The sequence below is a fragment of the Melozone crissalis genome, unplaced genomic scaffold (assembly GCF_028551555.1).
Source record: "Melozone crissalis strain CALT ecotype California unplaced genomic scaffold, PUWL_Pcris_2 ptg000013l_1, whole genome shotgun sequence".
NCBI classification, from domain to species: Eukaryota; Metazoa; Chordata; class Aves; order Passeriformes; family Passerellidae; genus Melozone; species Melozone crissalis.
Genome location: NW_026535791.1, coordinates 57,852,107 through 57,879,754, shown reverse-complemented (window position 1 = coordinate 57,879,754; position 27,648 = coordinate 57,852,107). Strand labels below are relative to the sequence as shown.

Genomic DNA, 27,648 nt, shown 5'->3' with positions numbered 1-27,648 from the left:
TTAGAAGAGTGTGCTGCATATTAGAGTTGTGCTGGCCTTTCACATAGGGAGGAATTTTATCCTGTACTGCGTGTCTTAATCAGAGGACAGAAACTACTCCTGATGTTACTGAAATTAGTAGGTCTGGGACTGTAATCCCATTTGCCATGTTAAGCTCTCCTCCTGAAAGCTTCCCTGAGCAAGTTTTCATATTCCAAGTTCCCAAAGAACTGCTGTAGATGGTCCAAGTTATATTCTGATAATGTCCCTTCAGTGTATGCACGTGGTTTCACTAAGCATTCCTCTCCTCTGAGACAGGAGTGTCTCTATTGAATTTGCAATCCAGGCTTTTAAATGAATCATTTAGTTTTATGTCAAAACCATCAAGAGCATTTTATAGGGAAAAATGATTCCTAGGAGTCAAACAAACTTGTTATTTATCACAAGGGATGCCGACAATTTTACCACACAATTATATCTGTTTCAGAAAGGCAAAGTAGTTGGAACAGCAATTGATGTCTGCCTCTCAGAGCAGACTCCTAAAACTAGTCACAATAGTCATTAAAGAAGAGACAACATTAAGAAAATCAATATCAAAACAGTGAACAGCATCTTAGAGAATCTTTCCACACTTTCAGCAGATATAATGAACAAAGCAAAATAAGAAAGCCAATAGTCTTTGTTTTCATCTACTTGAATGTTTGGCTGTTTTCAGCAAAATGTGTTAATGAACATTGGAAAGGTACACATTAACATATTTGATAGAAGGTAAAATGCAATGAGGGGATTTAATCAAAGCAATGAAGGAGTCTAATTAATGCAATCAGCATTGGGTCGTGCAAATATTTTCATTGAATGCCATCTTGTAAAGCTAGTGACGTGCAGGGTTTTTGCTACTTAATGCTATGCTGATGTCTCTACACACTAGGATCAACAGACATGACTGGGTAAAAATGCTACACTCACAACTATCTTCTCAGAATCCTTAAAACACAGGAAAACAATTACTGTTTTCCAAAAATAATGCAAATTAAGTCTGTTGATTATTATGTTACACTCTGATATGTTTATTTCCCTATAATTTTTAAATTTATTTTAGTTTTCTTTTAAGGTGTTTTTTTAAAATATTACAGATACATAGTCTAAAGCATTAACTTATCTGTTTTATACCTCTGTATGATACAGCTTGTCATTTATAGCAAAGTCTTTTCCACACTGTTAAAGAAAGCAACCCAGCCTAGCAATAACTTGCCTTTTATCTCTAGAAAACATTAAATAACAGGGTGGGTTTTTAAATAAAATTGTTTAGGAGCAGAAGATTTGTGTTCCCACATTCTTTAATCATCACTTACTAAAATGATGGCATGAGTTACAATTGAATCTAAATTAATATTAAACAAAATACATAAGTCAGGCTAAAGACCTTCTCTTCCCTCATAGTACAAGGCCTGCAAGGCAGTATCTATTCCATCTTACAAAACAGCTCCTCTTTTGGTTTACTTCAAGTGGGCAGCAAGTTCATTATTAATTACCAAGTTCTCAGTCCTGAAGAAGCCCAGCACCTTTATTGCCTCTGGCTTTAGCAATTCCAGAAAAACCTGGATGCTGTGTAGGAATCTCTGGAAAACAGAGCTGTGAAAATACACTGCAATTTCTTCAAAAGTACCATCGATATGAGCACCTAATAATTATTATGGGTTTATGACATTATTATGATAAATTAGTCAAAAACATCTCCGTGGATTAACCCACATAGTCAGGAGTACGTAGGCTTGAATAAAAACCAAATCTTTTATATTCACTTTTGAAAAAGAGTGAAGAAACTCAGCATCTTTTTAAATGGAATCAGAAAACTTTTGGCTTTTTTTTTTCTTAGCAAATAATGAAAAAAAATAATAGACTGACACTTCTAGACTAAAAGATTTTTTTTTAAAAGTCAGATGAAAATTTTAATTTAAATTTTTTTCTTAGCTTGATTTCATTTATTCTATATTTTGAAATTTTTTAAATTAAAATCTGACTTTTTTTTACTTTGTTCTTTGCATTAGTCAAAATACAAATTTCAGACAGATGGAATCCCATCATATCCTAGTACTAATTTAACCTCAAAATACCTAAGTCTTATACCCACGTGTTCTAGCCATTTGACTCAAGTTTTACACTTCCTTCTGTGACTGAAGTGGCTGCAATTCACAGAGATCTGTCTCAGTTAAACAAGACAGTTTTCTGCAGCAGCAGGTGATTCAGCATGTGGTGTAAAGCACAACCAAATATGGTGCACTTGGCAGGGAAACCCACAGCTGAGCTCCAGCCCTTCCTCTGCCTCTTCAGAGCTAATGAAACCTGAGGAAGCAGGTTTGCACACACCTGTGCTTGCTGCCATCACAGGCACTACAGACTGTGGTGCAGTCCCTATGTAGGTGTGTTTAGACTTGATAGTGGAGTTTATTTTTTATATATATAGTTATTTTATATTTATTTTATGTTATTTTATTTAATGCAATTTTTACTCAGGTTTTTAGTAGCTTCATAACTTAGTAAATGTCCCCGCATCCTGAGCATCTCTATTCTACATCACATCCCACTCCTTCACAAGATGGCTTCAATGATCAGTCCCACTCACCATTGTAGTTTCTGCTATTGAACCAAAGCTGTTGATAAATATGTTGCAGGTAACATTTACAGGAGGACCTGCAAGTTGAACAATAAATAGAAAAATTGACAGGTTTTGTTCATGACATATGTTAAGTATTGTTGTTCTCTTGCCAATGGCATCATAGCACTTACCATTGTGGTTTCTGTGACTGATCCAAAACTGTTGATAAAAATATTGCAAGTAACGTTTACTGGAGGACCTGTGGAATGCAATAAAAATGTTGCAATACACATTGAAACAAAAGTACAGATCCCTCAGCCTCCGTACAATCTGGTACAGATGTGGCTGAAAACAAGCAGAAAGTGAGTTTTCCCAAACTGTTCATGTAAATCTTGATCAAAAGAGAAGCATTATCAACAGTAATTTATTTAACCTACTTTCATTGGAAGTTGTTATATAAACACACAGAGCTACATCCTTGCATTTAGAGACTGACAGGAGAGTTGAGTGAGGGCGTTTTTCTTACCCACAGTACCAGTGCAGAATACACTTTAGCACTGCAACCACTCTTCTCTCCCTTCTCCCTTCATCCAGAACTTAAAATTTTCTCTCTCCATATTTACTCCACTCTGTACGCAAACATTTGCCACTGAAATTCCCCTCAAGGGAAATTTTCACATTGACTCCAGTCCACAAGCAGCTCTTCCTGCACCTGATCTGGAAGTGTCTGCCTCGCCATTACCAAATATTTAGCAATATCTGTTCTGGCTTGAACAGATAGCTTTCATTAAACAGCTATTTGCATTCTCTTCCCTCCCACCACCTTTGCTGTTATTGAGCAGTCACTGACATGTGGCAGAATGAATGGAGATTTAATATTTAATTAGTTGCCTATTAGCCTTCTTGATTTTTTAGGTGTGACGAAATAAACAGGGGTTCTCAACAGAATCAAAAAGGATTCATGCTAAAGGCCTGAATTTCAGTGACACAGAAGTTGGTACAAGCATTGAGTATCAAGTACTTTCTTCTTTCTTTTGCCATTACTATTTTTAATCACATCATGTTCCTTATAAATGAAAAAATGTTAGTGCAGAGAATATAAATATCCACATTTGGTTGATAATTCAATTTATAATGAAATGTATTTACAAAAGATGGAAAAATTATTACTTTCATTTTTGTAAAATGGAATAAACTAATGAGTCCATTGTCAATTTCCTGAGTGCTAGACTACCCACCTTAAAAGAAACAATCATGTTGGGTTTGGGAATAAAAACCACAACATTAACATGTTTTGAGGCTGTTAAATTCCAATGAGGTGTGTTGTTCAACTCAGTTTTTTTACAAGAATTGTTTTTAAAACATTTCCTTTTTATTTTGCAAATGTGTTTCCATTTCCAGTACCAAGCCAAAACCAAGCCAAATAGTCTGCTATTTTCCTTCCATATTATCATTTTTGTTCCTTTGAATTGGTGGTTTTTCTACTAGCTAGGCACCTTGAACATAGTGTTTCTCTACACCCAGACATACTGAGCCACTGTATCACTGAAGCTGGAAGGAACCTCTGGAGATCACCCAGTCCCCATAGTCCATCTTGCCCCAGAGCAGGAGCAGCTGGAGAAGGACTGTGCCACGTGAGACTCTGAATATATCCAGAGATGGACACTTCACAGATTCTCTAGGCAGCCTGTGCCAGTGTGCAGTGAACCTCACAGCAAAATGCTTCTTTTGTGCTTAAATGGAATTTCATGGGTCTCTGCTTGTGTCCACTGCCTCTCTTCCTGTAACTAGGCACCACTGAGAAGAATCTGGCTACCTTTTCTTTACTTACACCTCATCAGTTATTTAAGCACATGGTTGAGATTCCCCAGAACCATTCTTCCCCAGGCTGAGTGGCCTCAGCAATCTCAGCCTCTCCTTTTATGGCAGATCCTCCAGTCTCTTAACTACCTTCATAACATCTTTCTGGACCCATAGAATAATTCCATGTCTCTCACACTGGGGAGCCCAGAGCTGGGCTCAGCACTCCAGGTGTGTCTCACCAGTTCTGAGCAGAGCAAAGGATCCCTTCCCTCAACCTGCTGGCCATGCTGTGCCTAATGCAGCCCAAGAGTCCATTGGCTGCCTTTGCTGCAGGGGCACATTGCGGGCTCATGTTCAGCTTGGTGTCCACCAGGAGCCCCATGGCCTTTTTTGCAATCTGCATTCCAGCTGGGCACCTCCCAGATTGTTCCTTCCAAGCTGCAGGACTGCATTCCCTTTCCTGAACACAGTGAGGTCCTGTTGGCCCATTTCTGCCGCTTTTCCTCGTCTCTCTGAGTATCAGGAAACTCTCTAGGGCATCCACCATTCCTCCCAGTCTTCTATCTCCTGCAAATTAGTTGAGGGTGCACCATGTCCCATCATCCAGGTAATTAGTGAAGATGCTAATGAGTACTGCATCCCAGTCTTGAGGGAATTGACTGATGTAGTTGTCAGATTACTCTCCATGATATTTGAAAAGCCATGGCAATCGGGTGAAGCCCTTGCTGACTGGCAAAAGGCAAGTATTGCACCCATTTTTAAAATGGGAGAAAAGAAGACCCTGGGAACTACTGGCCTGTTAGCCTGACCTCTGTGCTTGTGAAGATCACAGAACAGATCCTCCTGGGAGCTGTGCAAAGGCATGTGGAGGACTGGGAGGTGATTTGGGACAGCCAGCATGGCTTCAACAAGGACACATCTTGCCTGACCAACCCAGTGGCCTTCTATGGTAGAGTGACTGCATCAGTGGTCAAGGGAAGGCTGCTGATGTCATTTATCTGGACTTCTGTAAAGCCTTTGACACTGTCACCCACAACATCCTGCTCTGGGAACTGGAAATGTGTGTAAAACTTGTTCAGCCCGGAGAAGAGAAAGTCCCAGGGACACTCTATTGTGACTTTTCAATACTTAAAGCAGGCCTGTAAGAAGGGTGGGAACAAATTTTTTAGTGGGGACATTCTATGGTCAAGGCGTAATGGTAAACTAAAACACACTTTGTTCTATAAGATTTTTCTAATCTAATAGTTCAATTAAAATGAAAGCAGCAAACTTCCATGGAGCATAGCCAAGGTTTCAGGCACAATCTAAAAATCTTTAAAGGCAAAGGAAATAATTAATTTGACTTTACTGCCTTAAATCTAAAAAGAGTTGACATTACCTACAAAAACTTAATCAAAGTATACTTTATAACTAAATCCATTTCTCCCCCTAGTTTTCCTTTTGTCACTTCCAATGCAACAAGGTAACAGTCCAGGTGCCTTTCAGGCACATTCAAAATAATCAAAGTGTTCTTTGAGTCATAAGGAAAAGGTTTCTCAAAAGGACTCAGGCAAAAAACCACCAAACCAAGCCCAAACCAGGCAGCTAATGCTCAAATAAACCAGAAAGTGAATGTCTGGTATTCTGATAAACAGCTCAGATATTTCTTCTGCTCCCTGCAGCTCCCTTTCCTCTGCTTGTCCAGAGGAGCTGGGGCTGCAGTCAGCAGGGCTCTCTGATACACTGCCTTCCTGAAAAACCCTGACATGAGAATGTATCACACTCCTCCTGTGACTTTGGGGCGCTTCACACTTACAGAAAGTCCCTGGCACTCATCTTCTCACCTTACCCACAAGAAACCAGAAAACACAGAATATTTCCCTGAATGTGCTGTGGCATGTTGCCTCACAACTCCTGTACCCAAGGTGTCTGTGATCTTATTGCCATCTGGCTAGAGAATGAATCTTTTCCTTTTCAGCTGCCAGAGGAGGTGAATCCATCCCAATGTGTGGAACAATCCCATATGGACTGATGAGTGCTGGGAGGAATACATTCGAGCCTTATCCAGCTCCTAACTCCAGCCTCTGCTAAATATTCTTCAGTATTGATAGCCCACAGTCACAAATCTTGCTCCATTTGGTACATTCTTGAGAAGATTTACTCATACTCTTTCACTGGAGATGATCCTAACTGCAGGTAATCATATCTACATCCTCAAGTTCATCCCAACTCTTGTCTTTTTTTGGTGTAGAGTTTCCAGATCACACCTGGCAGACTTTTCTCTTCACAATAATTCCAACCATACAGCTAAATTGTCCTTAGTGGGAAGGGAATATTATAATCACACAAGAGATTTAAAATGATACCTGTGCACTTGCCAATTTTCTTTGTTAAGTGTATTTATTAAGGGATTTTGTAAGGCAAACTAAAATACAGTACACAGAGAGAACTGTGAGCAAAGCAGAGATATGTGGAAGCAAAAATAAAAGATAATGAGGCAGAACCACCTTATGGAATGACAGTGGAAATATTGGCAAGATATTTACAGATCTGTGAAGAATCTTGTATCTTTTTCTATATGTAATATTTTTTGGTCTACCTTCTCAATTCAACTCTTTGACAATGCAGAGGTTTTTTTCTCACTATCTCAAATTATTTATTTTGTATATACAGAGGAGAAAGCTGAGCCAAATCTCCCTTCTCCCCTTACCACAGAGAGCAGGATAATCAAGACTATTTGAAAAGACTAAAATCAATCCCACCTGAGTTTGAAGGTAGAGCAGGAATCCAGGAACAGAACCTGAGCTAAGTGGGGAGGTAGTGATCCCACCAGGGATAGCGAATCCCATTTTCTGTAGGATTTCAGGGATTTCAGGTCAGAGCTCAAACAAGGGAGGTGATCAAAATGTGGGTGGTGGCAGGACAGACCCACATGCTGACCTGAGCACCAGTAACACATCCTGGGACAGCAGGGGAGGATAGAGGAACTTGTTGGAGATGGTTTTTAAATGCGAGTTCTGGAGACAGCTGGGGTTTTAGAAATCATTCATCCCCAACCAAACTGAACAGCCTCCAACATCCATCAGAGTCCTCATGAGACCTGAAACTAGCTGACTCCTCTGGAGCCTCTGCTGCTGCAGCTGCAGTGCTACGGGTGCCTGAGTTACCACTTCAGGAGTTGCCAAGGCACCTCTCCATGGCCCTGCAGGCACATCCCTGCAGGTCAGACAAGGATAAACTGCTGCTGGGACACCTCAGCTGGCCATGGCCATTAGACAGGGACAAGCTGTTCATCATCCTAGCTCCTTCCCTGCTCAGAGTGCAGCATGCAGGAGAACGCCTGGAGAAGAGTTATCAAAGGCAGCTCAGCCAGTCCTGTGGCCAGTGGCCATGGGTTGGGCCAGGGGGACAAATGTGGCTTTGATGCACTGAAAAGGTTCCTCTGAGACACAGGGATCCTGCAGCTACCCCAGGAGAAGTGCAGCTGCACACTTGTTTCCAAGGGCCCATATAATGTGTAGTCCAAACCATGATGAGAAAATTCACACAATTTAATGAGTTTGTTTAAGGTTAATGGTAAGAAATCAGGAGGCAGACCACAGGTACCTTTTTTTGCAAGCACCTAGGTAAGATTTTCTCTTTCCCTATCATTTTGCCTTTGGGCAAAACCAATCTTTTCCTCTATTTAAACATCATCCTCTCATTAGAGTCTTAACAGCTCAGTCACAGGAGGCAAAATTAATGGCACCAGGACGACATAGTTACCCTAAGGCTGACAAATCAAGGTGACATTTTTGTGCTGGGTAGTGATGCTTTTCTTCTATGAGGTTGTCTTTCTATGGGTTTTCTGTCAAGTTCATCACCCTGACTGCCTAAGTATAATCATGCCCAGTAAACACAGAATTCCTTCTTCCTTAGAAGTGTTCAACACAATCCAATGTGGATTATTAAATTTATGACACTTATTATTAATTCATTATAATAATACCTACTAAATAAACAAAGAAAAAAACTTTCCAAATTCAATTTTAAAAAAAGAAAAACAACAAAAAAAACACACCAAAAAAACCAAAACCCAAACAAAGAAAAAACAAACAAACAAACAGAAACCCAAACAAAAACAACAAGAACAAACAAAAAAAGTAACCAGTCAAACCAAACACAAAAATCTGTAAGGCCAGAGGTCTCAAACAATGCAGTAATTGTATGCTATTTTGCACTGATTCAATTTGCTGGTAAACTCAAATAAAGACAAAATTATTGTTCTGCTTCATCAAGCTAAAACCAACATCCTCTGAAAGTTCATCTGTCATATATAATAACTTAGCTTGCTGAGAATGCCATTTGCCCTGGTAGGAATATGGCAATGATTTTGGGTGCTTACTGTTGCATTCAAGACTCAGAATTGTATTTTGTGTAATCAATATATATTTATGGCCAACAGAATGAGGATAAGAGTCACAAAAGCACTTACAGAATCAGAGAAAAACCTGAAGAGGTCTTTAGGTGTCTAAAATCTTTTTGGGACTCTCATTCCCATTGATATCACTCAGTTCAAGAATTACCGAGTGTTTGAGAAATGCATGTGAGCAATACCATTTATAAAAATGGTATCTTTCAGACTGGGGGAGACACCACATGCCCTACCCATAGCAGGTGAGCTATAGAGGCAATGCTGGATGGAATCAGCAGGAAAGCATGACAGCAGAAAGTACAATTTCCCCTAGTTCCAGCTGCCTATTTCCAGAAGTGCATGTGCAAATGTATATGAGCAAATAAACAAAAAGAGAACTCTACTCTTACATCGAGATTTTAGCTGTTTCCCTTCACTTGCTTGAAAAAGCATCTTAGCAAGAATGTGGCCCTATGAGATGACCTGGATGTAAAGAGGTCATGTGATATTGCAGAATTGAAAGCTCTTCTTCAGCAAAATACCACTGAGGCCTCCCAAGACAAATACTCCAGTGATTGTCAGGTACAGGTGATCACAGGAAGAGTCACAGAAAGAAAATTCTCTGGAGTAAGTACTGCTAAAGCCATCTCTATATACATGTACATTGACACAGCTTGAGCTCAAACAGTGAATAGTCAATTCCTGAAGTAGTTTGTGAGTTTTCAGCTGTGGGACTATTGCTGAAGTTAACTGGAGTCATGCTGGTAAAATCCTATCAATATTTCAAGGAAGGAGAATCCCTGCTAAGATGCACTTTTTTGTGCCTTAAAGCTCTTGTGAAAATTGTTGGATTGGCATGCTTCACATTCAGGGAATGCTTTTGTCCACAGACCCAGCTCTGGCAGAGGAAGGCAAGTCTCACTCTACAAAGCCTCTTCAGTTCTGCATTTGGCATTACAGCATTACAGGATAGTCCATATGATGTGTTCATTCTTCCCTGACTCTTTCTGCTGAGGCTGATAACAGAAACATACATTACTGTCAGCTCTGGGTTACAGTGGGATATATCCACACGGGTTATCTAATAGACACTGAACAAGAACAATTTTCGGGCGCTGTTTCATTTCGCTTGACAAACCGGGAGTTCAGACAAGAAAAACCTGTTAAACAGTTGACATGCTCCTGATTTACCCAGCTAACCTGAGCTGGTCTACAGAGAATATACAGCCCCAGCAGCCACAATGGATTGTATAAATGTGCTGGAGCTGGCTTTCTCATAGGGAGTTTGGGGGATGGCACCAATGTGGTCATGGCAGGCTGGAAATCACTGGAGGCCATTAACCCCAGACATTATAGCTCCTGCTGAGCTCTGTATCACCCCAGTGTTGTGCAGCACATCTCTGAGAAAATCACTTGAAAGCTCACTCAGATATTTCTACACAGCCTTCAACAACACTTGTGACTGGGTGCAGCCACTCCCAGAGCTAAAATGTTCCATGTGCAAATGAAACTGTGGAAACAATCTAAAAAACAGTAAATCAGAAATCTTACATCTAGAAACTTCTCAATGGAACTACAAGACTAGAGTACAAAGTTATTTCAAATTTATGTCAATTTTGAGAATATTCAAATCAATCCTTAATATTTCTTATGTCCACCAAATTATTTTTCTTGGTCTGAGCTTTCCACTAACCTTTCAAATTTCCAAGTCATGACAAGCACCTCTTTGCAAGGCATCTCTTTCTAAAGTTTTCCTTCTTCCAATGCAATAGAGCAATGGACACTATATGGGCAAAAGGAATATTTTGCTTTTCTTCTGACATGAAAAGATCTGGATCTCTACTTCTCTTCCTATCATGAAACAGTGCTCACTGAAGTGGCTCTCAGCAGAGATTCTCCTCACACCTGATCCTGAGAAACTGCTCAGTTGCTCTGCATTAATGGAAACAGAGCTCTTCCCTGCTGATTGGCATGTGAACTGCATAATGTGTGCAGAGGCCTGGGACACTCCTGTATGTGGTTAAACAAAAGATGGTATTATATATACAGTCATGAAATCATGAAATCTGCACTCCAGCATAGGGTCAGACAAACTCCTTCTGGGTAATCTTATTAATAATGTTTCATGAAGCCAGGGTAGCCAACTCATCTGAGACTGCATGGTCTCAAGACCATGAGTTATATATATTTACTGAAAAGAGATAGATAGATAGATAGATAGATAGATAGATAGATAGATAGATAGATAGATAGATATAGATATGTTCAAAAGATACAGATATGTTCACTGAAAAGAGAAGGTAGGAGGGAAGATCTACTACTTAATGAAAGAAAGAAAAAAGGAAACGTACTAATAATAATATTAAAATGTTGCTGCTAACCTAGGTTTCTATTTGAAGTCAGAATGAACTGATTACTCTTTCTTGGCACACATTTCAAAATATTTATTTTTTAACAAATGTTACTTTGTTCATTTCTCTATATTTATCCTTACTTTTTTCCTTCTCTGTGATTCTGATCTTGTGTTGCAGAAATTAATGGAAGCTCAACTATAAATGTCAACAGCTATAGTCTCAAATACAGGTTTAGACAATTCCTATCCCTGTGGCTACAGAAAGGACTCAGAACGCATTTTAAGTCTTTTCTTGTTTCTCTGAGCCTCAGACATTCATTTTATTTAACAATTCTATCAGCTTTTCTCCATAATCTTCCTTGTTTTACTGTCTAAAGGCATATGCAGGACTTGAATTATAAAAGCAGTTTGGGTGACTAATATTAGAGAGCAGACATTGATTTATGGCTGATATGGAATTATGCACCAAATTATACATGGGACACGGTGAACAATGGGATTTAGACAAATAGGATGGCTCAGTGATGGGGACAAATGACAACAGAAATGGTCAGGAGCTGCTCTAGATGTCAATCAGCAACAGGCCAGAGACACAGATGCAACCACCCACCAGACCTTGAACTAAAAAAATAAAATTTTCCTTTTATTTTTAAGTATTTTATAATTTTTACCTCTTTACAATTCAACTCATTTTCACACAATGTGTGCAAAAGATATTGAAATTAATTCTTTCATACTGACTCTCATCTTCAATGCTCCCATCAGCTGATCTGTTGCTTGTTTAACTGAGCCTCCTACCCCTCTCCCTCACACATCTCCTTCCTTTTGGTGAATATCCTGTCTTGAATCCCACATCCTAAATACAAAAAAGAATTAGTGTTTTTACTGCAAAACATCATTAAGGTGCTTCTTGGGTGTCTTTCACAAGCATTTTTTCTATCATCTGTTCTTTGTATATATGAAATAACTGCAAGAAAGACTGCAAGAACGGGAGGGGAATGAGAACTCTTTGCCAGCCTAAAAAATAAGCATCTCCTAAACTGACTGCGTTACTTTTTTATCAATACCAAATCTGCTCTTTGATGCAGGATGTTCACTGCATTGCTGTGAGGAGCACCACACAGCTTTCACATAGGCTCAGAGCTCTGCTGACATAGACCGCGTTGCAGGGTCAGGGCATATGATCTTCTTCTGTCTTCTGCCACCAGCAGTCATGCTGAGCAGAGGTCTTCAACAAAGTCATCCAAATGAGAATGTGTCCACCCTGAGGAACCTATTCATCTAAATTGAATCTATCCCTAATTATATTTAACTTTGATAAGTCAAATTTTTATTTTATATTTTAAAAAAAGGACTTAAGGTCTGGTTTTAACAGATTGTGTGTGTGCTTTGCCTCACACAAAACACAGCTCTGAAGTGTGACAAAAACCAAAACTCTCAGGGGTATGAAGCCAAAGAGTGGAAAATTTTTTGCAAAGACCTGAAAAATTCTCCCAAATGCTTATTTTTGGATGTTTCCTATAACCAGACTGACCAAAGGCTTTAACACCTCAGACTGCTCCATCTGATAGGATATCACTGGAATGGAAAATTGCTGCAGTCTGAAACTTATATGGAGTAAATACATCCTCCATTATAGTTTAACATGAGGGAGAATTTTCCTGTTGCCTGTGCATAAACACATACACATGTGTTTATGCACAGGCAACAGGCAAATTCACAACTGGAAAAAAGGAATTTTTACATATGCTCCTGCTTTGGCACCATGCATGCAATTTGCATCTCTTCAACAGCTGATTTAAATTGCAGTCTGAGAGTTTACAGCAGCCTTCTGAGCAAACTGTTCTGTTGTTTTATTTATTACTTAGGACTAATACTTTATCATAGTAAACAGTGCAAGAAGAAATAGCAATTCTGATAGCATGGTTTCATAGCCTGAGACACAGACATAAACCAGCACACATTGGGAGTGCAGCCATTAGAGGCAGCCTAATACAAAGGGTATTGATCTGGTAAATTTTAATCCTAGGTTTTTCCTGACTAATTATGTCAGTTTAAGGAAAGCATTTAGCCTTTTCTCAGATATATTTCCCCAAGGACAAAAGAAAGGGAGATAACCCCTAGTTGTGTTCCTGGGGTGGAGGAGCAAAGAGTTTGTTCGTGCAGCATGAATCAATTGAGTGTTGGTTACCATTCCTTAGTGGAGAGTGCCCACAGTTCAGCCATCACATCTGTGCCCAGTGGTTTCTCTGCAGCCCTGGGCTTTGGAGACACAGAAATACACAGGTAGAGGTTATTAGCTTCGGGAGAAGAGCATCATTCTGCTACTGTGCTTCCCTGGACAGTCCAGTGTTTATAACAGCCAAAAAAATCTCAGGAGTTGCATGGCTGCTGCTTTGGTGCAGAACACCCAGGATGGTGAAGAACCAGGTGGTCCATGGGGCAGAACAGGGTGCTTCAGCACAGCAGGGTTCTACTTGCAGAGAGCAAGAAATCTGCGACGGGCTCCTTGTGTGCCCTCCTGAAACTGTGATTCTCAGGGGGCTTGAGGTACCTCCCTTCAGGATCCACTGCTCTGACCACTGCACCAGATCAGCATATACAATCTTACACTGAAAAATCAGTCCAAAATTTCTGGTTTTCCTTCTAAAATATAATCTGTTTTGTGGCAAATAACAAAATAATGAGAGTTTTCATGCAGAAAGGATCCCTTCTAAGAGCTTCTATGTCTGTCTCAGATTGAAAGGATGTTGACTTGCATCTCAGATTATGAGGCTGTGGATTTCTAGGAAAATGGGGTGGGACATCTCTCACTGTCTTTTATTCAGAGGAGGTGGGATTTATCCTAAAGTGCATCTGTGGTTACTGCTGAAAATACTTCTATCTTAATGGTTGGGGCAATCATCAGGAAATGTGAGAGAAGTGCTGTTTCTCAAACCCTGTCCTTACAACATTTTCTGTGACAGTCACATCAGTTGCCCCTAAAGTGTACTGGCTAGAACAGGCAGTTCTGTGCATCTCATCAAAGTGGTCAAGAGCAAAGGCTCTCCTTTCTCAGACAAGCAGCTACATTGAAAGGTTGAAAAGTCACACTCCCTTTGCAATTTTTTTCCTGGCTTGCTCAAGTTTGAATTCTTTGCTTCAAAATAGACCTCTCAGAATCATTTATACTCCTTTGGGTCAGATGGAGAACTCTTTAGATGAGGGAAAACTGGGCCAGAAAGCCTTCTATGCATTGTAGAGGATGTCAGGCCACCCAGAAGACACCATTTGTTTGGGGGTGGCAGCATGGCATGTTAAGTGATTACAGATCCACACTGAGAGGAATCTTTTTCCTGTGGAATATAAGGCAGGCTCTGAGATGCCTGGTCCACATAGGGAGATGGAGGTGGAGCAGTGCCTCGTCAGAGAGTCTAAATTTGGATTAGGAGAGAGGTGAGTGCTCTGTGAAGCAGACTGGGGCACTTCTGTGCACACTTGAGAGCAAAACTGAGAGAATCTGAGAAACTTTAAGTAAAATAGTAATGCACTGCCAAGAGTTACAAAGCAGGTGGATGAGAGATTTCTGGAGAGGGGGCATGGGGTTTGTTTGTGGGCTCATATTCCACCTAAGTCCTATTTTAAATGCTCTCTTCTTTTATTGACTCATGAAATACTGAATACCCCTGATGAAAACATGCATCAGGGGTAATCATAACGTCTTCATTCCCTGGCAATACTTGAGGATTGCTGGTAGCTGGCACAGTTCAAATAAGCCACTAGGCTGCTCTTATTTAACCCTCACAAGTAACTGAATGCTTGGTGAATTGTACTTCTCTCTCATGTATATATGGCTTAGATCTTGCACAGTTTCCAGTATCAGAGCCTTTCTATATCTATAAATTTAGAATTTTAATCACAGACTTGGTGTTTATGACATTGACAGGCCACTATTTATGCCATACATGGTGCACACTTCATCTTAGAGATCTGCCAGACCCTGTACCTCCCTGCCTGCATCATCTGGGGGGCTCCTCTCTGCAGACTTAAAATCACACCTTTCTGTGAAAGACTGTGAAATGCTGATTTGGAAGATGAATTTTCATACATACATTTTTGGACGACTTAATCAGAGATTTACACGTATGCACAGTCAAGAACACCCCCCCAGTACACACAGAGAGGGGGGCAGTAATGAAGAAGAATAGAAGTTTAGACAGGCATGGACCTGCAGGAGGATGAGACTTCACCTGAAGGCTGAGGTGCCATCACAGAACCACTTCTTTGCTGTGGAGAGTGAAGAGGAAAGACTTGTCAGATCAGGATCGCTGCTGGAGCCGAGTAAGGCAGCTCCATCTGCTCCCTGTGTTGCATCTTGTGCACTGAGAAAGGGGACAGTGGGTGACTCTTCCACAAGCTGTGGAGGGAGAACCCACGTGCTCTCAAGAGAGGTGAGCTGCTCACCCTCGTACAGCCCACTGTGACCCACTGCTGCTGCTTCATCTGGGTGCCAGTGGCACAGCCAGGAGCTGCCTGAGGAGCACCAGGAAAGATCAGAGAGCCCCAAGCACGGTGATAAGGGACTCTGGAGAGCAGGAACCTCTTTCATCAATCCTGCTAGAGTTGCAGTCAACAGCTCAATGTCCAAGTCCATCAGCTCATGTTGGGACTGGTGCTACTTTGTCAGCAACATGGACAGTGGGACACACTGGGTGGGGTGGTGAGCACGCTGGGGGGAAGGGATGCCATCCTGAGGGTCCTTGAGAGGCTTGAGAGGTGGGCCTGTGCGAACCTCATGATGTTTAACCAGGCCAAGTGCAAGGTGCTGCATGTGGAGCAATGGCAAACACCAGCACAGGCTGGGCAGAGAGGGATGGGAAACAGCCCTGAAGAGAAAGGAGAAAGGAGAAAAAGAAAGGAGAAAGGAGAAAGGAGAAAGGAGAAAGGAGAAAGGAGAAAGGAGAAAGGAGAAAGGAGAAAGGAGAAAGAGTTGGACATGACCAATGTGTGCTCACGGCCCAGAGAGCCAACCCTGTCCTGGACTGCATGAAAAGCAGTGTGGGCAGCAGGGAGAGGGAGAGGGAGAGGGAGAGGGAGAGGGAGAGGGAGAGGGCTGTCCTTCTTTGCTCTGCTCTCATGAGACCCCACCTGAAATACTGCATCCAGCTCTGGCACCCTCAGCACAGGAAAGACATGGATTAGTTGGAACAGGTCCAAAGAAGGGCCACAAACATGAGAAGAGGTCTGGGACACCTCTTCTATGAGAACAGACTAAGAAAGTTGGGTTTGTTCATCCTGGAGAAGACAAGGCTCTGGGGACACCTTAGAGCAGCCTTCCAGCATACCTAAAGTGAGCCTACAAGAAAGATGGAGAGGGGCATTTTACAAGGACTGTAGTGACAGGACAAGAGATAATGTCTTTAAACTGAAAGAGAGTGGGTTTAGATCAGATATTAGAAAGAAATTCTTTTCTGTGAGGGTAGTGAGACACTGGAACAGGTTGCCCAGAGAAGTTGTGGAGGATCCATGCTTGGTTATTCTCAAGGCCAGGTTGACCTGAGATCTGAGTGATCTTGTCTAGTGGGAGGTGTCCCTTCCTGTGGCAGGGGGGTTGGAACTAGATGATCTTTAAGGTCCCTTCCAACCCAAACTATTCTAGGATTCTATGGAAATCTACAGAGGAAAAAAATAGAGTATTGAAACTGTCTAATAAAACTGCATATTTCTGGTTTACGAATTCATTTTTCTAGTAACTGTGTAAAATAGATTTGTAGATTATAAATGTATATACTTATAGTAAATTTAATGTACATGTTCTAAATATAAACTGCATGCTTTCTAAAACAGCCAGAACACAACAAGATTCTTAATGAGTGACCCAAGGGCCTTGGCTTCAACTGCATAAAAAATTTAAGTGTGAACATGACACTGGATGTGATAAAAACATTACACTTATATTAGAATATGATCAAACAATAGATGTACTCCTTTGATATGAAAGGTCTTTGGCTCTGCTTTGACATTTCTTTTTCAGAAATCCCCTTTGCAGTTTATGCAGCAGCAGAATAATATTCCATTACAACACCCAAATCTATTGATATCTCTCAATTAAATAATTGGTTCTGAATAAAGGCAACACACCAATACAATACAGATGACCATGGCCAAACATTTATATATAAAAGAAGACCTGGACCGATCCTCAGCTTGGACGCCAGGCAGCATTGGTTCACTTGTGCTTTACCCTGCTGCGTGCTCACAGCCTTTCTGGCTTGCCCTGGAAGCAGCTGGCTGTGGGTAGCTCAGAGAGAGATCCAGGGGATGAGCAGAAAGCCAAGCAGTGCAGCTAATCAAGGTGCCTTGAGCTTGCTGTCTGGCCCCATTTGTCTAGTAGCCCAGACATAACCTAACTAGCCATGCAACTCATCCAGCCTATTCATGTTCTGAGGAAAAACCTGAAATTAAAGAGAGAGAGAAGTGCAAGGTCCATAGTCCTTTTCTCCTCCCTAGCAGTTTTAAAAGAAACACAATTAAAATGCTCCTTCTGCCTGAAAATGGGCATACCTAGGGCAGAGACTGAGCACCATTTCCTTAGCTTCATTTTTGCAGTTGAAGAAAAATAAAACAAAATCAAATAAACCCCATGTCCTGTGGGTAAGTATCCTTGTGCAGCATCTTGCTGGGCAATGAGGTGTATGTACATGGCTTTATCTGAAAACATTGCACAGTTTCAGATGTGTTTCAGGACAGAAAATAAAACAGAAGCTTTCCTCCCTAATGATATATTCTAGGACATCTCAAGCAACTGTATTTAGGGAGTGCAATGGTCTGGCCAGATCTGAAGAGTGCCTCGTTAGTCACCCTGCTCCTATAGAGAATCCTCATCCCATGCCCTAAGACTTGAATGCACCAATAATGTGTCCTTTCTTACAGCACACTGCTCTGCCTGAAAAAGATTTGAGTCTCCATTGGACTTGGCCCTCTGAGCCTTTGAACTTGGCCCTTTGTGAAGAATAGCCCAGTACGGAATATTCACCACATCTGACTTCAGGGCCAGTAATTATTACCAACTGAAGTGGAATGAGGAGGCTGTTAACCACTGGAGAGCAAATTGCTACAGTCCCACAGCTTACCTTTGGTACGTTTTTCAACTTTTGTATGTCTAGATAAGGGTCAACTTTTGCAGACAGATCCTCTTATCATGTGCATGAAAACTGCTTTTATTTATTAAGCTTGATGCCACTAATTTCACCCTTAAATGTCATTCAGTGTTTTCCATTCCTGTTCTTTAAGCGTTTCATTACTGGTCAATTCAGGGGCCAAATAAGTAAGCAATGGGTTTAAACATATGGGAAAACCTGATCCTTGCTGCCAAGGAGTTAAAGTATTAAAGTGCACAAGCCATTTCCTGTAACAGTTGTCAGGCTAATTGTCAGTAAATTACTTAGTCCATGTGTTTATTATTCAGATATAAACCCACGAACTCGGCATGAAAATGGCATTACACTGCTGTAATCACAGACTAATCTTTTACAACTATGGCCCTACACCCCCAAACTGCATCACTAACAAAACAGCAGCTTTTGAGCAAGTTAATTCACACTGTATTGCACCATGCAGTTATGAGGGTAATATTAACAGGCACTATTGCTGCACACCTTCGTGTAATTCCATAAAAATCAGAATAATCTTTAGTAAATGGCGATTCAATCAGAAAGACTGAATTTAAAACATAGAATGAAATTCAATACAAAGAAAATCACTATCATCTTCATTGTAAATATTTTCTATACCTGAAGATAACACATTTCTGCAGGGCATGACAGCCAGCCTGTTACTTAAAGTATTTGGCATAACAGACATAGCAGTGCCTATATATAATGGAGTTTTTTCTGTCTGATAATTTCTAGATTGCATTTAGATTTTTAATAATGGTAGATGATGAAAGTGTTAAAATGTTGAAATTTATTAACTTCTGAAGATCTACACCTGATCGGAAATGTTAAATTCAAGTTGGCTCTGCATTAGCCCCACATTTCATGTTGTAATTCAGTTTTAGATTGATCCCTTGTATCCTGGCATTACATGCGGTCCTCTTGAGCCTGAGCTGAACGTACACTAAGCTAAGATATCACTTCACCATCCCTTGTTTCTAGCAATGAAAAAGCACATTCTTGGCTAGTTTCATAACAGAGGTGCTCTACGCTGCCATTTCCTGCCTTTCTTTAACTTTAAAAGCAAAGTGAGAACTGGAGAAAGTAAAAGACGTTGCTTCTCTTGTGTTTTACCATAAAAAAATAGAAAATTAATGTTAATAAAGTAAAAATGCACTGTCCAAGTCTCACCTTTTATTATATTTCAAAAGTCATGCTCAACTGATGTTATAACTGAAGAAGATACTGCAAATCAACTCACAGGACCATGAGCATATATTTGCTGTCAACAGAAAGACTCTCAGGGACTTCAGTTAGTACTAGATTGCAGTCTTCATATTTACATTTAAAAGTATTCCCTCTGTGTCCTTACACAAATTATTAGCCTGTTCCAATTCAAAGAAAGATAAGTGGAAAATGAAAAAGCATGCATTAAATATCTGACAGAGAGTGATTAAAGAAGGGCAGTATTGAGAGCTGTCACTCTGGAACTTCCTTCTGGCTTTTCATCAGGGAGATATCCCCTCTTAGTGCCTGGACATTTTGTATCCAAACACTTGAAATCAAAAAGAAAAAGAAATATGTTTTTCTGTGTTCGAATGATTATGTAAGACAGAACAATACAAAAGAGAAAGTACCTTTCATTATACAGTACTGCTGGGAAAAAAGCACAAAACCAAAAAAAAAAAAAAACAGCCACAAAAAAATCCCAACCAAAGAACCCCTGTTGTTGATGTCTAAATGTTTATATATTCACCTGTTGCTCTCTCACTATCTTCCTGAATTTTTTAATTTGCCAGAACAAGATAGGAAGAAGTAGTCACTAATGAAGAAATCCTTTATCTGGATAAAACACCTTGTTCCAGTAAGTAGCATTTTCCTCTCTCTTTAGAGTGCACAGCCTTTATTTCAAAAATTAATCTAATAGCTGCTGTTTTCCAGTAATTCAAACTAGTCATAAAAGTATATTTAATTATTGTATAATCAGTGGCATAAGATAAATGTGTTCTACTCAGTTGCATTTCCATGAAATCAGAGTTTTCTGACACTTTAAAATCCCTGTAGTGGACTCAGAAAAAGCTGTGTAACTGGTCTAAAGCAGAAAAAACTAGACAAACGCATGAGTAGAATCACAGAACCACAGATTGAACTGAGTTGGAAGAGACCATCAGTATCATCAAGCCTAGCTCCTGGCCCTGCACAGGGGCCAAGAGAATCCCACCATGTGCTTGAGAACATTGTCCAATGCTTCTTGAACTCTCTCAGGCTTGGTGCTGTGACCACTTCTCAGGGAATCCTGTTCCAGAGCACAACCACCCTTTGGGTGAAAAATCTTTTTCTAATATTGAACCTGGACCTCCCCTGACACAGCTTCAGGCCATTCCCTTGGTCCTGTCACTGCTCACCAGGGACAGCAGATCAGTGCCTGCCCCTCAACCTCCCCTTGTGAGGATGTTCATGAGCACAATGAGGTTTCCCTCAGCCTCCTCCTCTGCAGGCTGAACAGACCAAGTGCCCTCAGCCACTCCTCACACAGCTGCCCCTCAAGACCCTATGAGGAGAGGCTGAATATGGCACAACTATCTTGATTCACAATGTCTTTTCTGAAACATAGTAAATAAAAATTATCCCCAAACTAAAATCAAAACCAGACAGAAGGTCTTTAGTTTAAACCATTGCTCCAGTAGCCTCTTTTACGATAAAAAGTTCTTTCCTTAAAATATGAAAAATGTCACGAATCAGGTACTTATTCAGCATTTCATGCATTCTTCCATTTATATGATTTAGAATATCAGTATTGTGCAATAGGCCTTACCCCAAAATTATCTTAAACATACATATAAATGTTAAAAACCAGAACAATTTATTATGGACAGAGTAAAGACTCAGTAAAAAAAATAATCTTTATCATACTAACTCAAGCAAAATAAATTTATTTTGACTCCTTTGCAGCTGTTCTTATTCTTTAAAAGGAAGAAGTATGTAATATAGAACAATTAGTATTTTCCATTTCTTTCAACCATTGCTGAGACTTGGGCAATGAAAACATGGATATTGACTAATAAAGAGGGTTATTAGCTGGCAAGGTTTTGACTGGTGATATGAAGTTCAAAACTGCATGACTTAACTCCCTAGTTCTAAACTCTGAGGTCCAAAATACCATTCAAATGAACATAGCAAAGAACAAGGAGAACTTTCAGGCCCCTCACCAGAATACTGAGAGCTCTGGGAGAGCTCACAGACATGAAATTATGAGCAAGAATTGAAGATCTATTTACCAGCTCAAACTACCGCAACATACCATCCTGCTCTGGAGTGTGACTTAATAAATAAATCAAAAACCAAAATATGGCAGATGCTTTCCCAGTAAGGTCTCATTTGTGTCAACAGGCAGCAACTTCACTTTGGGAATGCAAACAAAATACAGGACTCAGAGGGGAGAAGTGTCTGTCAAACAGCTCAGCGTGCACCACACAATACCTGCCCTCAGTGTCAGGGGAGCAAAGCCACGAGCCTGCCTCCTGTGCTGTCCTGAAATGGTTGCAGACTCATACTGGGGAGCAACAGAGAGCTGTCTCTAAGTCATGTCTGTACATGGGACTGTTGCTGTTACTGGTTTTTGTCTGAGATACAAGAGATTATTTTTTAGTGCACACCCCACCCCACCCCCCTGCTCTTTCCTCTTTAAAGAGCAGGAAAATGTTCTTAAGGATTGATGTTGTGCTCAATTCAGGCAACTTCTGCCTTCATTTACGTTCTCTAAAATTTCACTGATACTCATGCAAACACAAAAAATTAATGTGAGAGACTAATGCAATATTGCTTACTATAAGCTGATGTGGACACCAGTTCAGGAACTCAATAAACGCTTTGAAAAATACTCTGAAATTAAGACTTTAGACTTCACTGACTCGGTTTTCCTAATTTGTCAGCTTTCAAACCTTTGGATCTGAAATCCATACTGGTTTGCTCCTTGCTCAGGCATAGGAAGCAGTCAAAAAAAGGCACTTTGTTCTAAATCTTGTAATTTGCACATGTGGAACAAAAGGAAGAAACCAATCTTTGATCTAAATTTAATTAAACACTTTTCTCATTGACATGTGAGCTTCTTCTCTCCTTACAGTTCATTCACTGGCTAAGAAGTGATTATTTTTTCCAGTCATTATCAACTTTCACACTGCTAAAAAGGCTTAATGCAGGAAAAAATGCATTTCAGTGGCCAGAGCTAATAGATTTGAGTTGCAAATGTACATTACCACGAGATTTGTTAAAGGAGAAAGCATTCTATCAGTTTTCAAAGTAAAACCGTACATTGAGCTTTAAATTGGCCTAGAGGAGATGATTTTGGTGGACTCTCCCAAAATGCTAAATAATGGCAATGAAAACTTCTCTCCCAACTCCTTTCATAGAAAGCCACAAGATGTTCTGTGCTCTATTCTATAGGGATTTACAGGACTACAGCAAGGAAAACTTGCTTTGAGAAAGAATGTTAGCAAAAGAAGCTTCCAGTACACGGCCTTCTTTGTGCTGGGATGGTCGTGGTGATGTTCCACAATTCAGCCCAAATTTTGGAATAAATGGGGACTGTTATAAAAGTACTGAACAAAATACAGCTTCTATATTTTATAGGGATCCTGAGCCATTGGTTTTTATCATTCATTCAGCATTTGCAGGATAAAATCTTCTGTGTATATTCCTTGAGTCCCCCCTACCTTGGGGAAGAAGATTTTACTTTCTTCAAGCTGAAAGAAAACAGATTTTTTTTCTTCAGACACTGCTATAAGGAAGACAATATCTCAGCATGAAAGTTTTAATGATATTGTCTTTGTGGCTTAAAAATTTCAGGAACAAGTCATCTCATTTGGTTTTAGTCTGAAGCCCATAATCCTATTCACTATGTGAAATTAGTAAAGTCTTCAGAAGCATTTTCTGACAGCTGAACATTATTGTCATTTCAAAAGAGGGTTTTCAAGCTCTGGACCTTTATTACCTACACTGTTCTGTCTCCTAATCCACTCCATGGATCAGCTGTTTTCCATGGCACTATAACACTGGAAAAGTGAAGTTATTGAAAACATACTCTAAACCCAGAGGTTAAAACCCCCTCAAAATCTATAATTTATCCCAAACTTTATCAATGAATTAATTAGAAGTCTTAGAAAACTTACCTTTAAAATTTGGTCTGATTCTAGCATCATACCCCGATGTCCTTCCCATCAATTTGTCCAAAAAATCTGAAGGAGACAGGGTCTGTGAGGGGGATTTTCCAGATCTTGAATCATGTTCTTTACAGAAAGTCGTCCTAAATAAATTATTAGCCACCATTAGCTAATATTTAGCTTGTATTGTATTCAAGTCATGGAGAAATTACATAACTAAATAAATTTGTCTCAACTCAGTGAAGGTAGAAATTAATGTTTTTACAGAGCAACATACTCTACCTTTCATCTGAAAACTTTATTCTAGAAATAAAGACAAGTTTCAGGTATCATGCGTGAACACAATTTTCCATTCAGAAAAAGCCTTAGCTTTAAAAAAATTCATTACAGTTTTAAGACTTTAGGAAGATTCAATTTACTCTTCACCTTAATGTGTAGATACATCTTAGAATAATTTTGATATCCTTTTTTATATCATTGTTTTAATTGCATGGATGCTGTTAAAATATTATGTTAACACTGGTTTAAGGTGGTCTTAAACTTCCAAACAAGAGCCAACAACATTTAATCAGCACCACTGAAAAATACTGGATTTCTTAATGTTGGGAAAGATACAGATGGGAAAAAAAATTAATTCTTTTTTACAAATTATGCCCAAAAAGTATTTAAATCATGCTAATGAGTGTCCAGATTCCTTCCCAGCACGGCAAGAAGGGTTCTGGAGTCAGTCAGAACTGATCTTAGGGGGGTTTCACCCCCACTCCATGAGCACTGAATAATAAAATTTAGTATCACCAGGTGGTATTCACACGCAAGTTCATTGAACACACCTGTTTCAAGGATTTAAGGGAAAACTTCTGGTATGATATCATGTGTGTGAAATGCTGTGTACACAGCACATTGCATATTGCAAACATACATTGCAGAGAAAGACAGTTTGGGAGTTCCCCACGGTTGTTCCCCAGGGAAAAAGAAACTAGAATGAAAACTATCATATTTGGTGTGTAGAGGCACAGATTTAATAATAAAACATTATCTTAAGTCTTAAATAACCAATTTCATTGTGTCTGTTTCCACTTAATCTTTGAGCTAAATTAAAAGCAATTCTGACTCTGACTTCTTAAACACTCTCTGTTTAAATATTTGCCCAAAGGGAACCTCTCAGTTTCAGGAGTGTTTCATGGGGTATTTTCATGCATCTGCATGCAAGTATAAAAATATCAGATAAATATCTGGTCATCTGAAAGAAGAAGAAAATATCAAATCCTCTCTCGCTACACAAGAGAAACAATTCATCTGAATTGTTAAAAGGCAAGGTGATAGTAAATTCTCATGGTGTGATTCCACACATTTTTTTCAGGTTCCATTTATAGGAGGGAGTTGCTTCCTTTTGCTTTTGTCAATGACAGGGCACCATTGCAAATATTTTTAATATTTAATACACAGAAGATGATCTATCCAACTTAAATAATGAAATAATTCAGTTAAGAAAATAAAAATTGGAAAATTAAGACAATACACTTATTTATCTACAAATTACTTCTGTTTTCATTCAGAGCCCACTAGTTATGAGTATTGTGAAGCCAGGCTCACAAATATAAACAGTTTCACTCTGTCTCTATATGTATCCCTCATTACTCTTAGAACAACACTTTTACGTGTAGATTCATCTGTACGTGCAGATGCACAGCAGCATACAGTCCAATAATAAATCTCATCCAAAATTCTGGTTAATAAGGCTGACCTGTTTGCTTAGCACCACAAAAAAAAAAAAAGTCAATAGCTGAAGAAAAAGCTCATAAAATGTTAAAAACAATCAGAAACATTGGGACTTTAAGTGAACACAATACTAGTCTGATCCAGGGTTTTACCAAAATCAGAGAGGGCTGGTTCTCTAATTTCGAATAACTACATCCCTGACAAAACCAGCACAATCATTTCCAAAGACTGAAGAGGAGGGAACCAAAGCAACTTCCTAAACAACCTTTGACAGGAGCAGAGAATTTGCATTTAGGAAGAAAAGCCAAAGAAAATGTTCTTAGCTGTACTGATATACAGTGAAAAGAAACCCACATCTTTGCACCAGAAAATGGAAAATAGATCACCCAAACTTGAGATTATTATTTTTTGTGTTTGTTACCAGGCAACGAGTCTCTGAGTGTAAAAAGGGATAGTCTATATAGAATGAACACAAAACACTCTCAAATACAGCAAACAAACTAGGTTATTGTGACGTAGTATCTTTATAGTTATGATTCTCACGACCTTTTGACAAATATTATTACAGAGTGGTATCACCTACCTGAAGTGGTTTGTCTCTAAGAAAAATGCAAACAAGGTTGTCAAAATTTTCACTAGCTGCCGGTTCATTCCTCCTGCTTTCTGTGATGATTTGGAAATATCCCAGAAATGATTCCAGAGAGATGCAGGGAAAAAGTAAGCTGCTGCTGCCTAGATTTCCAAATTCAGCAAAAATTTAATTTTCTTGACAATCGGGAAGAGAAGGTCTGGATCTCTACAAAGTGGGGGTAAAAGACAAGTGCCAGTCCTTGGAATCATGGTCAGGTCAAGCCTAGGCTCATCTCCAGCAGTCAGCACAAAAGAGATAAGGCATCAGACACAGTCGTTCCCTCGACTTGTTTTTGGTGATGGAGGGGGAAAAAAAAACAAGCAAAAAAGAAGAAAAGAAATTGAAAGAAAGCGGGGAAAAAAAGGAAAAGAGAGGAGGAGAAAACCCAACTATGCGAGGAGCATCAGGCAAAAGGGAACAGCGCTGAGAGCAGTTCTGTTGTCGAAATGTTTTATTCCCCTTTCGCTGAAAATTAGTATTTATGAACGGTGGTGGGGCTACCGGGTCGCTCTGCTTTCCCCTCTTTGGGTAGGGAAGCGTCGGCGTTGCCGGGGAGGGCGGCGGGGTGTGCGGGAGGGGGCTGCGGGCACGGCGGAGCGGGCGGGAGCGGCGGGCAGTGCTGGAATGGGGCGGCAGCGCCGGATTCAGCGCTCGGACAGCTCCGCGCCCGCGCTGCGCATGCGGGGGGCGCGGGGGGAGCGCGGGGCGTGCGCGGGGCGCGGGGCCGGGGCTGCCGCGGGGGCGGGCGCGGAGGCGGGCGGGCGCGGAGGCGGGCGGGACCCGCGGGCCGGGGGTCGGGCTGAGAGCGGCGTGGGGGCAGCGGTGCTGCGGTGTGTGCGGTGTGTGTGGGGACGGTGGGGCAGGGGTGTCAGCGCGGTGCGTTTGTCACGCGTGGGGCTGTGGTGTGTGTGGTGTGTGTGGGGTCTGTGGGGCAGGGGTGTCAGCGCGGTGCCTTTTTCATGCGTGGGGCTGCGGTGTGTGTTGTGTGTGGGGGGTGTCAGCGCGGTGCGTTGGTCGCGCGTGGGGATGCGGTGTGTGTGGGGTCTGTGGGGCAGAGGTGTCGGCGGGGTGCGTTTGTCACGCGTGGCGCTGCGGTGTGTGGGATGGCGGTGCCAGCGCGGTGCGTTTGTCACGCGTGGGGCTGCGGAGCGGCGCGGTGCCATGCGCGCTCCCGCCGCGGGGAGGCGCTGTCGCGGCGCGGGCAGGCCCTGAGGGCGCTCCCGCTGCCCGGGGAGCTGCCGTAGGTGCGGCCCTGCCCTCCGCTCTGCCCTCCGCCCTGCCCGGGCACCCACCCTGCAAAGAGGGGCTGGGCCGGGCCCCATCACCCTGCGGGAATATCGACAGGAAGGGCCTCGACAGGAAGGGCCCCGGTTCTCCTCGGTGGTGCCAACCGCTAGGAGGAGAGGCGCCAGGCAGAAGCTGATGCACAAATTCCACCTGAACATGCCCAACTTGACTTTCAGCAGTGTGGAAATCAATTCCTGCAAAGAAGTTGGGATTTTTACCCATCCTGCACTCCCCAAATAAAAGGAACTATTGTTCTTTCTTCAGTTTTAGGTTCATCTGTATTTTTTAAGTCCAGTTGTATTCTCCTACCACAGATCCAGTGCATCTGAACACTGCTTCACTTCCACAAGAGTATTTGCACAAGCACACATTTTTCACATCTCCAAGTGAAAAACCTACAGCTTCAGGACAACTACTGTTACCATGTGTCTAGTCATCTTAAAAAAAAAAGTGTTTCTGAAAAAGAATTGTTCTGTTCACACATTAGCCAGAGATCAAAGCCGCATACTGTTCATTAAATGAAACTCAGCTGTTGCATTTTGTTTGTTTATTTTAGTTTAATAGGGTAGGATGAATCTGAAAAAAACCAGAAATTAAATAGAATATATAAAATTTA

General features: G+C 40.8%; 1 protein-coding gene across 6 annotated transcripts in view; it reads right to left on the bottom strand.

Moving 5' to 3' along the window:
- GLRA2 (glycine receptor alpha 2) overlaps positions 1-26,352 on the bottom strand; it is a 119,288-nt gene extending 92,936 nt beyond the window's left edge. The window contains exons 1-3 of one of the 6 annotated variants that reach the window (XM_054271575.1): positions 25,698-26,352; positions 23,405-23,538; positions 2,767-2,834 (exon numbers count right to left, since the gene is read on the bottom strand). In XM_054271575.1, the coding sequence (XP_054127550.1) occupies positions 2,767-2,834; positions 23,405-23,538; positions 25,698-25,765 (270 nt within the window). In that variant the 5' untranslated portion in view covers positions 25,766-26,352. Of the gene's footprint in view, positions 1-2,602; positions 2,671-2,766; positions 2,835-23,404; positions 23,539-25,697 lie in introns of all 6 variants that reach the window. The other 5 variants (XM_054271571.1, XM_054271570.1, XM_054271574.1 and 2 more) reach the window with 5 other exon arrangements.
- Between the last annotated feature and the right edge of the window lie 1,296 nt (positions 26,353-27,648).